At 39.9% G+C, this 17,851-nt stretch overlaps 3 protein-coding genes across 4 annotated transcripts in view; 2 read left to right on the top strand and 1 right to left on the bottom strand.

Moving 5' to 3' along the window:
• The window catches only part of cerkl (ceramide kinase-like), a 54,132-nt gene extending 42,960 nt beyond the window's left edge, over positions 1-11,172 (top strand). Inside the window, exons 8-14 of the mRNA XM_023296107.3 lie at positions 2,835-3,012; positions 3,549-3,614; positions 4,937-4,974; positions 5,094-5,202; positions 5,283-5,379; positions 8,294-8,493; positions 10,173-11,172. Coding sequence (XP_023151875.2) covers positions 2,835-3,012; positions 3,549-3,614; positions 4,937-4,974; positions 5,094-5,202; positions 5,283-5,379; positions 8,294-8,493; positions 10,173-10,251 — 767 coding nt within the window. The 3' untranslated portion in view covers positions 10,252-11,172. The remainder of the gene's footprint in view (positions 1-2,834; positions 3,013-3,548; positions 3,615-4,936; positions 4,975-5,093; positions 5,203-5,282; positions 5,380-8,293; positions 8,494-10,172) is intronic.
• Positions 2,922-17,851, top strand: part of rpl8 (ribosomal protein L8) — a 95,461-nt gene continuing 80,531 nt past the window's right edge. Inside the window, exon 1 of the mRNA XM_055015586.1 lies at positions 2,922-2,933. The gene's annotated coding sequence lies outside the window, so the exon portion shown is untranslated. The remainder of the gene's footprint in view (positions 2,934-17,851) is intronic.
• itga4 (integrin alpha 4) overlaps positions 11,052-17,851 on the bottom strand; it is a 41,599-nt gene continuing 34,799 nt past the window's right edge. For both annotated transcript variants that reach the window (XM_035941504.2, XM_035941505.2), the window contains exons 25-29: positions 17,403-17,528; positions 16,188-16,313; positions 14,911-15,009; positions 14,670-14,789; positions 11,052-14,363 (exon numbers count right to left, since the gene is read on the bottom strand). In XM_035941504.2, coding sequence (XP_035797397.1) covers positions 14,262-14,363; positions 14,670-14,789; positions 14,911-15,009; positions 16,188-16,313; positions 17,403-17,528 — 573 coding nt within the window. In that variant the 3' untranslated portion in view covers positions 11,052-14,261. The remainder of the gene's footprint in view (positions 14,364-14,669; positions 14,790-14,910; positions 15,010-16,187; positions 16,314-17,402; positions 17,529-17,851) is intronic.

Raw genomic sequence — 17,851 nt, 5'->3', positions numbered from 1 at the left:
TTTGATCTCGATGACACACTGACCGCCTCAGCTTTAATCCTGCACAACACACACAGACACACAAACACACTGACAGCACGCCATATGGTGAGGAAATCAGATTCTGTCCAGAGAGACAGACAGGCAGTCAGTCAGACAGACAGGTGGGGAGCCAGCAGTTCAGTAGGTTACAGCAGGTATGTGGCCAGATGGCAGGCTGAGTGTGTGTGTGTGTGTGCGTGTGTGCGTGTGTGTGTGCGTGTGTGCGTGTGTAGGTGTGTGTGTGTGTGTGTGTGTGTGTGTGTGTGAAAGCTGATCGAGCATCTCATTAAATGGTCTCGATGGTGACATCAGGTTGATGATTATTTTTTTATTCAAGTTACTTCTGTGATTTGTGTTGCATTCACAGGGTGTTGGAAAAACCAACAGTAAATAGCCTTAGGGTGTAAAAAATGCTTGTAAATGTTAGTGAAAAATTGTCAAACCATGACAGTAAAAATCTGTAAACTCTAAAACAGTTTGAGACGGTTTATTTAACCCTGAATCACCGTAAAGAAGTTAATCAGGAGAAAACTGTATTTTTTTTTAATTCCCTTGAAAAAATGACATCTCCCTTCTCTTGCACAGTTATCTAATGGAAACATGCCATAATATGCCAAAATCACTTTCCACTAAGTTCCCCATTACAAACGCACCTCTGAAGGAAGTGTGTTAATTCCAGATCACATGACCTGCTCCACATGATGTCATTTCCTCCTGCGGAAAAGACTGGCCAGACTCCAAGGCTTTCTGACTTATTTAATATAAAGTAGTCAACAGGTTTACTACAATATCTTTAGAAATAACTTTCAATTTTACTCAGTTGTATATATAATATTCAGAAGAATCTTTCTGTAAAAATATCATGTGGTGTTTGGTTATAGGCGGCCATGTTGATTTTAGGCCTGAAAACAGCAAAAATGTGAACTATGGTAGAAAAAGTAACGCAATTATATTGACTCAGCTGCCTTTGGTCTGCATCAAACATATCCGCAGTTATTGTGTCTTTTACTTTGTCTGTCCGGAGCACACCAGTTTTAAAGGCCTTGTCTTTACCTATATGTTCACCGGCAAACAGTAATTTTTCTTTACTATTACTTTTGACCAGGCACCCCTCCCATGCTGGTCAGATTTATTCCATCTTTTCCTGATGTAGATGCAGCACTCTGACACCAACAGCTGCAGAGTTACCTGCAGATCTGGGGATGAACTTTGGGCTATTTTAGAGACTTCTTTTTCCATCAGCTGCTCTGATGTTTGACCTGCATGTGGATATGAAGGATTTGTTTCCGTGGATTTAAAGGTCTTTTTAAAGCCAGTCTCTTCGACATCCACAGCCCTTTTTCCTGAAGGCGTTAGAAAGCTCTTTAGAGCTTAGCATGATGACACCACACACTTCATTAGCAAAGAGAACACCAGACCTGAGATGTCAGAGGTGTAAATAAGACAGATTCCACCTGTCACTCCCTATGGAGCGTCTAATCATTGGCACCTAATCTGGATTCTAATTTTATGGATTTAAAGGTGTGATAAATTAATGCAGTAAAGTTTTTTTTCCCATATATCACCTTCATCTGTTGGCAATTTCAAAGAGGATCAAATGTTTGCTTGTCCAAATATGCTGAGAAAGTCTTATTCAGTCCGTTGAAGTTTGAATTGTTTTCTTTATTTTAAAAGTTTGATTTACGGTTTCAATATTTACTGATTTATTTTGGGCTATATGCTACAAAAACAATAATAAAAGAAAGTTAATAATAGGCCATATAGAGTGGTTTAGCAGAAGTATTTTTGTAGAGCTCTTCAGTGAAAAGTGTAATGTCTTCAAGAGCCAAGAAGAAGTCCAGTTCTCGTGAAGCTCTTAGGATTAGCATGACCTGGAAGACTGAAAATCTACACAAAGCTTATTACGTCTACCCTCATCACGTATGCCACTTTACCTGAACTGAACCTAAACAAGCTGCACAGTCACACTTAACAAACACTTATGTCTGCCCATGTACACACACACTGTCACACAAATTAACATAGAGAAACTGGTCCGATACACATCCAAAAATGGGTCAAACTGGACTAATAAACGTCCAAAAACTGAACTGGACTGATATACATCTAAAAACTGAACAAACTGGTCTAATATGCTGACTGATGGGTCAAACTGGCTCAATGTACAGATGGACTGGTCCAACTGGTCTAATGTGCAGGTAAAAACTGGTTAAACTGGTCCGGTATACATCCCAAAAGTGGTCAAACTGCACTGATAAACATAAAAAAACTGGTCAAACTGGACCGATTCACAGATGGACTGGTCCAGCTGGTCTAATATGCAGGCAATAACTGGTCAAACTGGTCTAATATCCATCCAAAAACTGGTCAAACTGGACTGATACACAGACAGACTGGTCAAACTGGAGCAGTAGCAACAACAAACTGGTCTCTGATCTGATCTACAATTCCAGTGACCTCTTTCTGTCGCCCATATTTGGAGTGCTTCATAAATGTTAATGAGTTTCTAACATATGAGCACTTGGCCCTCTAACGGGCAGTGTGTGTGTGTGTGTGTGTGTGTGTGTGTGTGTGTGTGTGTGTGTGTGTGTGTGTTTCCATCATTATGTTCTATCATTATTGTATCAGAAATGTTTGAGTCCCGTTGTGACCTCATGGAGACTAAACGCCTGTAAATCAGACTTTTCGGGTCCAGACTTGGGTAAAAGTTGGAGTCCGGGTCATGTGATGTAACTTTTTGTGTCTGAATTCCTCTGTTTTTCTACTGGATGCGTCGTTTAACGGGATCTTTCCTCCTCTCTGTGTGTCCTCAGGCCACCGGCAGCAGGTGGACATGTGCAGCTTCTCGTCTCTCGGTCAGCTGGTGTGTTTTGGTTTCTCCGCCATGTTTGGCTTTGGTGGGCGGAGTTTAGCACGGGCGGAGAAGAAGAGATGGATGCCGTCGTCACGGCGACGAGAGTATGCTCTAGTGAAGACGCTGGCCAGGCTGAGGTGGCACACGCTGATGATGTTTCTTTGTTCTGAAAATGATTGTATTTGATGATTGAATGTTCTTCATCATTTATAACGGTGTGATGAGTGGATTCACATGTGCTCAGGGATTTTCCATGAAGCGCTGAGGAACCAAAGATAACACATACCAGTTGTGTGACTTATGAATATGATCCTGTATAAAAGCTACACTGTTTCTCGCCTTTGTCAGTCACTTGCTCAGACTGTTCTGTTCACGTTGGTTCCTTAGGATAACTTTGCTTTGACTTGAGAGATGACGGAGTGTTAGTTTGGAGAAGTTAAGACTCCACTGAAGAATTTTCCTGACTTTTTTCTAACCGTAGCGGTCACATGTTGCTCATATGTGTTTATAATCTCTAAGATGAAATTCTGATGAGGTTAAATTGAAATAAAAATGAAAAAGTTACAAATATTGTATTATTGGATAGATTGCTATGGCGCTCTGATCAGATGTTCTCATGTTAACAGTCAGCAGCGTCTCATTGTCTTCTCATTTGTTTTTCTGTCTCTCTCAGACCAGAGGACTGTCAGCTGTCGTTTCTACCAGCCAAGAAGCCAAACAGAGATTTGTTTGGACATCGGTGAGACACAGGTTACAAACACCAGGAGCTTCTGATTCCACTCTACACATGTTTAAATCCAATAATTTAAATGTAACAGTAAAGGGGGATGTATAATTCCCATTTTTCTTATTTAACCCTCATGTCGTCCTGCCGGTCAAAATTGACCCGGTTAAAGTTTGAAAATGTGGGAAAAAATATATTTTCACAGTGAAGCTTCTGATGTCCACATTTTCAACATTTTTGGGAAATCTTTGAACATTGTTTGGTGGAAAAAAAAGAAATGTTAAAAATGTTTCTTAAGAACATTCACATAAAAATCAACCAAAATCCAGCGAAATTCGCTGGATTTTGGTTGATTTTTATGTGAATGTTCATAAAGAAAATATTAGAAGTTTTACTGATATATATGTAATCACTTTAGATATTTTTAGGATTTTCTGGAAGATTTTGACTCATTTTTTGAAAATATTTACAAGAATTTTCTTGCCAAATTTGGAGGATTTTTTTTAAATGAAAGTTTTAAAGGAAACTTTTAAGGAATTATTGGAATTTTCGTCCTGAAGGTTTTGCAAATTTTCAGAAATTTGGAGAATTTTTGGATTTTTTTCAGACAAGGAAACAATATTTTTTGGTGCCCATAAATGAGGACAACAGGAGGGTTAAACATTCTGACTTGTTTAATGCCTCTGTGATAGTTACAGCAAAACAAATATGTCCACAGTGCAGGAATAAACTGTCAGCAGCCTAACAGGCCGTCTTTCTACCGACCGCTCTGTCTTTTGTAGCTTGTTGCCATCTTTTAGACTTTATCATCAGCACTAATGTTGTCCTACAAGGCCACCGTACTACAACCAGATGTAAACAGGAAAATGCTGAATACAGGGGAAGTTTGAAATGTATTGAAAGCACAAATATTACCAATTATTGATCTCTTTACTCATGAATCCCATTGTTTTATTTGATTCACTCCACTTACTTTCTGAATTAGTGTGCATTACGACACATTTAAATACTAAATAGACACATTTTTGCAACGATTTCATCTTAATCATTTCACTTGAAATACAATCAAATGCTCATGAAAGTTTAAAACTAATTCCTTTTGCTCATTTCAAATATTAAATAACAGTTTATTAAGGTTTGGCTGCTCTCTACTGTCACTTTTGGATTCATTTGCTGTGTTCTCCTGATGCATCATTGCTTTTTAAGCATCACTCTGCTTTACTGACTGCTTTTATACGTCTTCTTACTGCTGAAAAACTGGTTGAATTAGTTATAATAGCAGTGTGTAAATGTTTAAATGTTGTCTTTAAAGCTGAATTTGATCCCCTGCTTCTCAGAGACCAAGACCAAGACCAGGACCTGGACCCAGAGCCAGGTGAGCCCAGTCTTGGTCTGTCTTCAGATGGACTGATGTGGACAGAAGACCAGAACTTGTTCAGAGTTCTGTCCCGTCAGCCTCTCTTTGTTTTGTCTTTCTGTGACTGGACGGTGCAGAAGGAGAGGACTCCTGGACGACCAATCAGGGCCTTTACCTGAGCATCAGCATCATGTCCATCCCCTGCCTGAGTCCACACACACCTCGAGGTCTGGCTCCGAACACCAGGTGAGCCGACGGGAAGCAGTGAATGCACCACGGTGCTGCTGCTAATGCTAACGTCGTTCTCCGCTTGTTGCTTCTGACAGCGTGGCCAATGGCAGCGCGGCGCTGATCGCAGTAGGAAACACTTCCAGGTCAGAGTTTGTCAAGCACCTGAAGAGGTACAGCGGCTCTAGTGGACAGGTGAGAGAAGCAGTCAGTCTTTACTGTCAGGGAAAACTAGAGCAGTGCATGAACTCCACAGTGTTGACTGGTGACAATGCATTTGGTTTGGAATCTTTCATTGATTCTTATTAGGGTCACCTTTCAGCATTTGCTGACTAAAAGCTAAAATAGCTGCAGCTCATGGATTTCTAATCACCTTTTATTGGTTGAAACAAGACAGTTTAACCCTCCTGTTGCCTTCATTTACAGGCACCAAAAAATATTGTTTCCTTGTCTGAAAATAATACAAAAATTCAACAAAAAAATTCCTCAAATTTCTGAAAATTTGCAAAACCTTCAGGAAGAAAATTCCAATAATTCCTTGAAAGTTTCCCTTAAAAGTTTCATTTTTAAAAAAATTCCCCAAATGTGGCAAGAAAATTTTTGTAAATATTTTCAAGAAGTGAGCAAAAATCTTCCAAAAAATCCTAAAAATATCTAAAGTGATTCCATATATATCAGTAAAACTTTTTATACATATTCATATGCTGCTCAGAAATGGACAAATGAAAATTTACACATGATAAACACAAACAAATATACAATTCAGCAACATGACAAACTCATGGCATCATCTAACCCCACAGAAAGAGCAGAATTATGCTTAAAGATAAATTAAATTAGAGAGCAGCAAGGGGTTATGAAACATGTAAAAATACACAATCCAGACACAAACATCACTACATTCAACCAAAAACATCTCCCCCAACCTGTCAAATATGTAAAATCAAGTTAAATTAAAGTGAGCAATAACAGGAGCCCATAGATTCACAAAGGAACCTAATTTCAAATGGAGTTTTGCTGCTTTTTTCTCCATTAAATCCACTTTATTTAATTTCTCTCCATTGGCGGAGGGTGGGAGGTAGTGGGCGGAGCCACCAGTAGTAGGATATGGAATAGACATGCCTTTTTTTATCCATTACTTCCTCTGGAATGGAGCCGATTATATAGAACAGTGGCTCAAATGGCAAATCAACGCTTAAAATGGATCTGATTTCTGCCTGAATCCCAAAATAGGTTCAGATGTGGACAGTCCCAAAATATGTGAGTGTGGTGTCCAGTTTGACAGCTAAATATTTAAAGTTTAAATCCTCCAAATACTGAAGATCCGGATTCAGAACTATGAAGTTCAAATTGGAATCAGAGTTGAACAGATAGATTCTTGAAACAGCTGTGATTTATATCAGTGCACTTTGCAGTGAAAATATTCAGAAACACCCTGGACTTCCTGCTCAGCAGCAAACAGCAGACACATGAAGCTAGCAGCTTGCTGATGAACAGAGTAAAGCAGCACAAACTGATCCTAAGGGCTTTAAATTGGAGATCTAGACAAACATTTTCTCCAGGAGATGAAAAATTGAGCTAAAAAAGAGCGAATACTGAAGTTGTATTCGTCAGAGGACCAAAAACCTGGCCTGAAATAAATGACAATGTGTAAATAAGCAAGCATTTGCTGATAAATGTACCACAGCAACTGAAGACTGCATTGACTTCAGTGTTGTGCTCATAAAATGGCAGAAGAATTCAGTTTATTCATGTTCAAACTGATGTTGTGTTGAGCTGCTGACACACACAGTCCAGTTGCAGTCACACAGGAATGCAGTTTGACACAAAATCTAAACAATGAAAGCATCAGCACCAGCTTTTAATTTCTATTTTTTATCCAGAAACAGTTGGTAGCAGTGAGAAGCTGCTGCTGGTATGTTTCCCATCAGTCACACAAATTCATTATTGTGAGTCGAATAAATGGGCTGAGTTCAGATAAATTCCATCGTCCATCTCATGCTTGACCTCTCCCTCTTCAGACTCCTCCTCTCAGTAAAAATAAACTAGTTGGAGAGTAGATTAGCCTGGTTCAGCACAGCCTGGTCTGGCCTGAGAGACCGCACACTAACCCACTTACTAAATATACTGACTGCTGCTGAGGAGTCAACAGGCTGTTTACTGACTGACCCACATCCTGCTGGCAAACGAGACAAACGATCCGACAGCATCCCAACACTGAAGCTCACCTGTCGGCTCTTCCAGGTGTGAAAAAGCACAATTTAAATCCGTGTGATCTGAGGCGAGAGTCAAACGTCCAGTCTGCATCCTTTTCCTTTAAGAGGTCAGACTCAGCTTTATTTATGGAACACAAGATTTCCTGGATATCGTTTCTGTCCACAGGGATAGTAAAACTAAAAGTACTAAAAACACATCTAAAGCTCCACATGACCCTCGATTAAACATGAAAACAACATTTTGTGGATTTCATTCTCCATCACTGAGGAAGAACAATTAGAAGAAGCAGAACCTGCAGGTGTTTATATGAGCATGAAGGAAGTATTCATATTATTTAACCCTGGAAAAGCCACTGTTGCAAAAATACAACATCAGTTGTTACATTACACATCAATGGTAGCATATATATATATATATATATATATATATATATACACATGTTTTGTATCTTCATCTGAATCTTAAATTGGAAATTAACTAAAGATTACAGTGTGGAGTAAGAAGTACAACACGTCCCAGAGAGACATGAAATTACCCTAAATGTGTATTTAAATACTTTGTTTCAGTGCACTGCTGGACTCTTGCTGTGCGACAGACACAAATCTATCCCATAAAAACAGGTTGGATTTGATCATGAAGCTCCAGAAGGGGACAGTCTGCTGGTCTCTGCTGCCCCCTGTTGGAGCTTAATGGCGCTGCAGCAGAGGACAGCAAACAGGAAGAAGCTCAGTCTCTGCTGCACAACACACACACACACACACACACACACACACACACACACACACACACACACACACACACACACACACACACACACACACACACACACACACACACACACACACACACACACACACACACACAGTGTGACTACCTGCCTGTCCTCCTGCAGTTCAGCTTCTCCTTCGTGGAGACCCACTGTGTCTCTGCGGTGAAGATCCGTCCTCGCTCACTGACTGGCTGGTCGGAGGAGGAGAGCGAGGAGGAGGAAGGCGACCCCAGAACCACCCCCATCATCCAGGCAGAGGGCCAGGCCTTCCCCTGGAACATCGATGGAGAGCTGGTGGAGATCGCCAACGAAGTAGTCATCAGGTGGGAGGTTCAGTGACATTATTACTAACAGAACATGTCCTGATACTTCCAGTTATCATAAAGGTTGTTGTCATTATTACACTGAGTGAAACAGAGCCGACGCTACTGATCGATTCAAGAACTATTGGACTTTCAGTGGCATCTTCAAATTTCTGACTAGTTGGAATAATCCACAGATAACTCACAGATGACCTAATTAGTGTATTGCGTTAAAGTGCAAAGAAGGTGTGCTTTAATAAATGGTCACGTTACCCAAATCACTATTTCCTCATTTCCCTCTGATGGTATCTGTCCATGATAGTTTCTGCTCATTATTTAAGAGAAAGTCCACTAATTAACCCTCCTGTCGTCCTGCGGGCCAAATTGACCCGTTTTAAAGTTTGAAAATGTGGAAAAAATATAGGTTTTCACAGTGAAAACTTCTACATTTTATATTAAAAATATTAGAACTTTTACAGATATTTATGGAATCACTTTAGATATTTTTAGGATTTTTTTGGAAGATTTTTATTCATTTATATTTTTTTATTTTTTACATTTTTATTTCTTGCTAAATTTGGGGATTACAAAAAAAAAACAACAAAACTTTTAAGGAATTTTTGGAATTTTCTTCCTGAAGATTTTGCAAATTTTTTATAAATTTGGGGAATTTTGCTGAGTTTTTGGATTTTTTTTCAGACAAGGAAACAACTTTTTTTGGTGCCTGTAAATGAAGACAACAGGAGGATTAAACACAGAACATTCTTTCTGTTAGATCTGCTGAGTAAAAACACGTTATAGTAGGTAGGGATAGATCGATTATCAACCTGGCCCATTTTCATAGTTGATATTTGGCATTTTATATACACTATATTGCCAAAAGTATTGGCTCACCCATCCAAATAATCAGAATCAGGTGTTCAGAGAGGAGTTCTGGAGTTCCCTCTAAAATGCCATTTTCCTCTTGTCCAACCTCCTGATGACCAAACGGAATCTCTAATAAAACAGTTAAAATCAAATTAAGCGTCCTTTTTTGGTTTTATTTTTTCATTGACGCCTCTTGTAATTCTGGGAACATTTTTTAATCAACATAATATTTTAAATAATAATTATTATGCATGGAACATGTCCCACAACATAACATAGCATAACCTGTTGATGACGATTCTGCCATTTTGTGCCTCGTTTTTGTCGTTTTGTCGTTTCTGTCATCTTGTCTTGTATTTGTCATTTTATGTCTTTTTGTTTTGTTTCATGTTTGTTGTTTTCTGTTTTGTTTTTGTCGTTTACATCATCCAACAGTTTTCCTAAAGAATGGGTAGAGCAAAGCTATGTCCTCTCCTCTATTTTCCATATTTTCATCACATTGTCAGCCTTTATTGAATGTCTCTCTCTACTTCATATTATCAGGATCAGACTAATTCTTGTGACTGTTTTCCATCAGTCAGTTTGTCCTCTTGGTCAGCAGTAACAGCAGCTAAATATCTAGCTTCTACTGCTGAGAAAAAGATCACATTAGCATGGATTAGCATCCCTGTTACTGTGATTAGAGTAGGGTTAGCAAACAACACAGAAAACATGGAATAAAAATGCTACCATTGATGTGCAAGCTGAGCCAGTCAATACCTATTATTGATCGATATGGAGCAGAAAACTGGAAAAGAGAAGGTTGATTTTTCAAACATTTGTGTTGCGTTCAGGGTCCATCCGAGACTCATCACTCTGTACGGGGAGGAGGTGGACGAGGCCGAGTCGACCGTCTCCTGCAGCTGCATCTGACAACAACAGAGGGCGCCGCTGCTCTCCTAGGGCTGGAGACGCGTCACCATGGTAACCGTATTGACCCAACAGTGCCCTCTCTAGGTCATTACAGTTTCCATGGTGACGTGAATTAATGTAGTAATTCAGAGTAGCAACAACACATTAGCAGCTTCCTGTTTGACATTAAAGCTGCACTGATTTTTATTTATTTAGTATTTTCTGCTTTAAGTAATGCAGCGGCCCTGATGAAGTACCAACAGTTTCATGCAACAAGTGTTCAGACACGCTGCTTTGGTAAAGCCTTAAACTTTGACCCAAAGTGAGCCGTTATCAGAGGCTCAAGCTTGTTTATCTGCAACATGAAGGACTGAGGGTCAGATTGACCAGAGAAGCATGCCGCCTCGCATTCTTCAAAATCCGACCAGATGTTTTAGGACATCTGGATATTTTTTTTGGCTTCTGCTCTCCTACATTTGACAGACCGTGTATTGGGACGTAGTAAACCTTTTCCTGGCATACTATTTAACTATATAGTACAGTAAAATGGATGTTTCAATCACTGCAGCTTTAACTCTGAAGGTTCTGTATAATTTAATAGCTATAAAACTGCCTCATAAAGATTGTTTTATATTCAAAAAATGTTTACATTTTATATTTTAATTATCAACTCCTCATGTCATTTGACTTTTTTTTTTTAATGTCATCCAGTTTCTGGCCCACTGTAACAAAAAAACTTGTGTTTAGTCACAGTTTGTTTTACATGAACTCATTTCTGATCTTAACTAAGAGCTGTAGTCGCAATGAGAAACTAGTGCAAGTTGTTGTTTAAATAGAAAATCTTTAATTTGAATAGAAAGTGTTGCTAAAAGCAGTGAGACTCCAGTGCAGAACAACTTCACATAAACAAAAACAAAACATTTATTAAAATACTAAAACACATTTCTGTGTGATGTGCATTTGTACTAAATAAAGAGAGGGGAGGGAAGCTGCTGTTTTAACTGTCTGCATTCACAGAATACAGGCAAATAAAACAACGCTTTGAATACTTTTAATTATCTTAAACATTTAAAATGCTGTTTTCAAGTAGTCCATCGTCCAATCCTGTGGCTCGATTCGTTGCTCTGTTTCCTGTCTGGTGCATCTTTAACTGCACTTTCATGATGGTAGTTTTGTCCAAAATCGAGGAGCAGTATCTTGAAAAGCGCTTTATAAATTAAATGTGCTTTCTTTTCTATTGTAGAACTCCCCAGGTCGAACAGTTGTGTGGACGTGTCATGATTGCTCATAAAAAAAGAGGAAAACAGCTCAATGTCACGTGATAGTTGTTCCGAGGAGGATAGCAGAAGAGAACTGTGCATTTCTTCCATCTGTTTTCTAGCCACCGTTCTTTTTTTTGCACAATTGAAGAATTTCCTGTTTTAAATATCCCTGAATGAACTGTTTCCACGCAGCAGACAACAGATCAGAGAAACAGTAAACCAGAGTAAGATCAGGCTGACGGGGGTTTAAGGTCCAGTAAAGTTTATCTTCCCATCGCTGGAATATGACACATACAAGCATGCAACAGCCCAAGTAGGGGCACATTTGCAGTTTCACTGTGGATCTTCAACTTGACCAGAGAACAAACTTCACAATCTGTGTTAGTTAGCAGCCTGGGATGAGTCAGAGGAAGAGTCTGTAGTTCCAGCACCGATGAAGGTGATCAGGTCAGGAGCACCGAGAGCACGTCTGTCGTTTTATGTGACATTCACAGGACTTTGATGGGAAAATGGAGCGTGAGATGAACAGTTGGACTGGTGCGGCGGCAGCAGTAATGTGGACGTTGTATCGAACCGTCGTGGTAAAGAGGGAGCTGAGCTGCAAGGAGAAGCTCTCAGTTTACCATCCATCTACGTTCCAACCCTCACCTATGGTCATGAGCTCTGGATAATGACTGAAAGAACAAGATCGCGAACAGAAGTGGCTGAAATGAGCTTCCTCCGTAGGGTGTCTGGCCTTAGAGATGGGGTGAGAAGCTCAGACATCTGGAGGGAGCTCGGAGTAGAGCTGCTGCTCCTTCTCCTCTAAAGGAACCAGTTGAGGTGGTTTGGACATCTGATTCAGATGCCTCCAGGGAGACTTCCTTAGGAGGTTTTCCAAACATGTCCGCCTGGGAGGAGACCCCAGGGTAGACCCAGAACCCGCTGGAGGGATTATGTATCTCATCTGGCCTGGAAATGCCTCGGGATCCTCCAGGAAGAGCTGGAAAGTGTTGCTGAGGGGGAAGGATGTCTGGAATGACCTGGTTCATCTGCTGCCTCCGTGATCCGACCCCAGATAAACGGAAGAAAATGGATGGATGGATGGATGGATGACTTTACTCCATGGATTTGTTGATTTCTTTTGACTTTTGGGTGCCCCGGTTTTGACACAGTGGAGGCGATCCAGCAAACACTGCAGTTGGAGTTTGACATCCTCACTGAACAGGACTTCAAAATGTGGGAGGAGCACTAGGGGCAGTGAAGACTACTAAGATGGATGGCCAAATAAAATCCGATATGATAATTGCCTTTCATGAGTACAGTCCCAAAACTCTTTGACCGCACCCAGTATGCATCTGTGGACAACTTTGTGACACTATTACTATTCCCCCATCCATTGGCACGTGACCTTTAAGTGTATCGAGGGCCGACATCAACCCTTTGAAGCTTTGAAGCACAGATCAGGATCAGGCGAACATTTTTTAAAGACAGCAAGATGTCTGAAATGTGGTCAAATAACTTCCCTATAACAGTAATTTTATATAACTTGTACTGTGGAGTGGTTTCTCCTACAGTAGCTTTAATGTTTGGTATAAATAAACGTATAGAATCTGAATTAAGAAAACACTTGTTACAACTTAATTTCTTCTAAGTGCATTGTTGTGATCATTACTATTGATCCTATAATATCTTCCTGAGCCTGAACATCAGACTTAAAGCTTGATTTATACTTCTGCATTGTATTTACACTGTCAGTGCACCAGCTAGGAGTATAAATCAGACTTTACCCCACCTGTATGCTCTTTCTCTACTTTCATTCAGGACATCTATAGCTGTTTTTTGTTTCCACGTGTCTGATCTGTCACATTCTGACACCTTCACCCTGCAAACATCTGCATAAAGAGTTGTAGATTAGATGTTCCTCTACAGTGACTGACAGCTGAGATGTTGTGATGAGCTGCCATCAAAGTGCCAAAGACTGTAAATATGATTCCTACATTTCCTCAAACTGAGGAAGAAACTGTGAGGGAAGAAATTCATCCTCTGAGGTTCCTTAAAAGTCAGCATGACCAAGACGACTTGTTATCGGTGGATTCGGTGCAAAAAAAAAAACTCAGCGCGTGTTTATTTGAGCAGATTGTGCAACTCTCCTTAAATGATCTGAACTCAAAACCAACAAATCCCGCAGTGAAACATGTGAAAACAGCAACGCCACGTAGCATTCGTATGACTCTCCTCCTGGTACCAGGACATCCCAGCCACCGTCACCTTCTTCTGTCTGGTCAACATCCAGCGTCGGCTCCTGGTGTCATGGACAGCAGGTGGAGAAAATGTAGAAGATAATGTACACAGACAAAAGGAAGGTTTTTCTGGAGTCATGAGCCAATCAGAGGCCAGTTTCCATCCCTGAGATCACCAGAAAGTTGTTTTCTTTGGTTGTTTGGTTTCTTTCAGTGACGCCTCATCCCAGGAAGCTCCAGGGTTTGGTCCACTTTTGACTGCTTTACCTCCCTTTTCTTTTATTCTCCATCCATCGCTTTTCAACGCTTGTCTTTTTTTTTTGTGAAGGCACATCTGGCAAAGTATTTTAAAAGGTCACAGTCAGATTCAGGTGTACTTCGGAGGCGTTCATCCGTCACACTCCAACCTGTGGTGCTGGAGACGTTCACCTGCAACGTGTGGTGTTTTATCCACGGCGTCCGTCAGCACACGCTTAATGTCTGGTTAAAACTGTCGTACAGTTACAGTATGAAGGTCAGAGGTCACGTCCAGAGGCAGCGGTTGGGGTTAAGTAGTGCTTTCTCTTTTGTCCAGTTTAGGAACATAGTCCCAGCTGTCCCTGTTGAATTCCTCCTGCTTCTTCTGGAAGTCTCTCTTGAAGAAACCAGCCTGACAGACAGAAAGAAAAACAGAAACATTCAGCAAAAACATCATTATAATACAGCATGATAATATACTGCAGTTCTTTAGTAGATTATGCAGAATATTATCCAGATTATATTCTGGAGTTTAGGCACTCATACTACGACAGACTCCAGTTTATCTGTACCTTTAGATTCCAGAATACTGCGGTTTTAGTAGCATCACATTGTCATATATTTCATTTTTTTCTGCACCATTATAGAGCCACATATCACATTTCTCATAACAGCAGTAAAATGAGACGGGTTTTATGGCACTGAGTGAAATATTGACCTTCCACAAGCACCAGATGAGAGCAGCCAGGATCATCAGGCCCAGAACTAAACTGACAACGATGATGAAGATCTTCACCGGCATGGAGGGTTTCTGGGTAAAAACAGCTTCCACCACCACCTGGAAATGAGTCACGTAAAAACTTTAATAATGAATAACTCCAGCCTCCATCAGGCTTCGAGGAGGTTCTGAACATCAGATCAGACATTAATGACTTCTGATTGGCTGCTGGGTGTCTTACCTGTGCTACAGGTTGATCCTGGATGATGATGGTGTGAGAATCATTTCTGGGAGACGACATCATTGCTGTGCTCTCCAACAACATGATGCCATGGCGACCCTAAGACAGACGCACATGGTCATGTCAGGTTTTTATTCTGTACATTTCAGGGATCGTTTATGTCCACTACAGCTTTTTATGTTGTTAATTTAACACATCTGGGTAAACATCCAGGTCACTTTTAAGTCAGAGTGACACTGTGTTAAAGATTGATCTACCTTCTAAAGAAGATCCAGTCTACAAAAAACGTTTTATCCCTGCAGTATGACTGGATCTAACAAGGTTTAAAGCCTTCAGCAATGATCTGTCCAATGTTTTCAGTATATTTTACATTTCTTCATCATTCAGTGCTTGTGCACGTCCAGCTTTCTAATACAGATGGCAGAAAATGATAAGTCTGGCAGGGAAATGTATGTATCTGTGAAAGGACAGAACACTAAATAAGAAACATTAGCTTAACCCTCCTGTTGTCCTCATTTATGGGCACCCAAAAATATTGCTTCCTTATCTGAAAAAAATCCAAAAATTTTGCAAAAAAAATTCCCGAAATTTCTGATAATTTGCAAAACCTTCAGGAAGAAAATTCCAATAATTCCTTAAAAGTTTCCCTTAAAAGTTTTATTTTAAAAAATCCCCCAAATTTGGCAAGAAAATTCTTGTAAATATTTTTTAAAAACTGAGTAAAAATCTTCCAAAAAATCCTAAAAATATCTAAAGTGATTACATATATATATATATCAGTAAAACTTCTAATATTTTCTTTAAGAACATTCACAAAAAATTCAGCCAAAATCCAGTGAAATTCGCTGGATTTTGGTCGATTTTTATGTGAATGTTCTTAATCAAATATTTTTTTTTACATTTCTTTTTTTCCACCAAAAAAATGTTCAAAAATTTCCCCAAAATTTGGATACGTGGACATCAGAAGTTTCCCTGTGAAAATGTTTTTTTCCCACATTTTCAAACTTTAAAACGGGTCAATTTGACCCACAGGACGACACGAGGGTTAAAAAAAACTCCACATCTAATGGTCATCTAACAACACTCCAACAAAGAAATGCGAGAAAACAAATTTAAAAGAGTAAATATACACTTTGGGTTGCAGCTAAATAGCCTGAACGAACTGTGAGCTGTAATGAAGTTGGTTTAGACAACTTTATCTGTGTTTTTTTAAATATTGATGTAATTGAGTGAAAACGGTCATCTGTCTGTGTGCATATGAATGTTAGTGTGTTTACCGGAGCTTGCAGTAGAACAGCAGGGTTCAGGCTGATCTCCAGTTTGATGGTAGCGTCCCTCCCCGCCTCCAGGTTACCGAGGCGACACACCAACCGCTCACACAGTGTGTCGCTCCGGCCACAAAACTGCACCAAAGTAGAACAAGACTAAAAATATTATCACAGGTTTTTAGCCACGACAATGTGGGTCAGTCCACCATTTCTGTCCAGAATGAACATCTCAACAAGCCTTCATCGTCTCTTATCCTCTGGTGTCACCTTGAAGTTAGAATGACTTATTATTCCCCCTATAGACGAATTAGATACAAATTAATGACTAAACTCAACCCAACTGTACAATAAACCAGTAATCCTAAACCAACAGGAGCCATCACCACACCCCTCTTCTATTCTTATTAGTAGCTCTAATCCACACATTCTACCTTTTTGTACTTTTCTAATACTCTTTATTGTAAATACCAACAATTTTAACACCTTTTTTTGTAAATAACAGCATTCAATGTAACCATCCATCCATGTATCCATCCATCCATCCATCAATGTATCCATCCATCCATTTGTCAATGCATCCATTCGTCAATGCATCCATCCATCCATCCATCCATCCATCCATCCGTCAATGTATCATCCATCCATCCATCCATCCGTCAATGCATCCATTCGTCAATGCATCCATCCATCCATCCATTCGTCAATGCATCCATCCATCCTTTCATCCATGCGTCAATGTATCCATCCTTTCCTCCATCCAGCACTCCATTCATGCATCCACCCATCCATCTGCATCCATCCATTTGTCAATGCATCCATCATCCATCCATCCATCCATCTATGTATCTATCTATCCATACATCCATCATCTGTCTATGCATCCATCCATCCAACCATCCATGGATCTATCTATACGTCCATCCATCTATGTATCCATAGGTCCATCTATCCATCCATCTATGTATCTATCTATCTATACATCCATCCGCCTAGCCATCCATCCATCCATGCATCCATCCATTGGATGAAACATCTCTTCATTTAACTCTAGTCCGTCTTTGACCACACAGAAACATTATTTTCAGCCCTTTAAGACTCATAGCTGACTTCTCTTTTTGTGTTTGTTCTGCTGATTCAACTGGAAGTGAAAGCTTTAGACACTCATTATTACATTATGCCTTTCGGAGAAAACTCATTTCTCAGTGTGTGTGTGTTTGTTCGTACCATTCTGCGTGTGGATGTGGGCGAGAAGAAGAAGACAAGCTGTTTGATGAAGGAAGCTTGAGGGACGTCACAGTCCTCGTTGACTGAAACCGTCGTGTCGCTGATCGAACAAACACCCTGAGACGACTGTAAACAGACAGAATTAACTCATTAATGAGATCTCTCATGGTTTTAACTTACAGCGTATGAGTACTACTAATACCACTAAAACTACTACCACGACTGCACATGTACTTCTAATGCTACTTCATCTACTTCCAATTGGATTTTGCAGGTTGCTTGTCCAATAGAATTCAGCTACAAGAAACAAACAAAAAGATGTTAGATTTCTTATATTTTTCTTTATTCCTAAATGTTTCTATTTCCCCAATTTACTGTTTTTATTACTTCACCCCTTCTGTCTTTGTGAAACGAAACTGTCCTCACATAAACACAAAAACATTTGACAT

Source organism: Amphiprion ocellaris, chromosome 11 (genome assembly GCF_022539595.1).
Source record: "Amphiprion ocellaris isolate individual 3 ecotype Okinawa chromosome 11, ASM2253959v1, whole genome shotgun sequence".
Lineage (NCBI taxonomy): Eukaryota > Metazoa > Chordata > Actinopteri > Pomacentridae > Amphiprion > Amphiprion ocellaris.
Note: the sequence above shows the minus strand (reverse complement) of the source record. Positions and strands in the feature narration are given on the sequence as shown.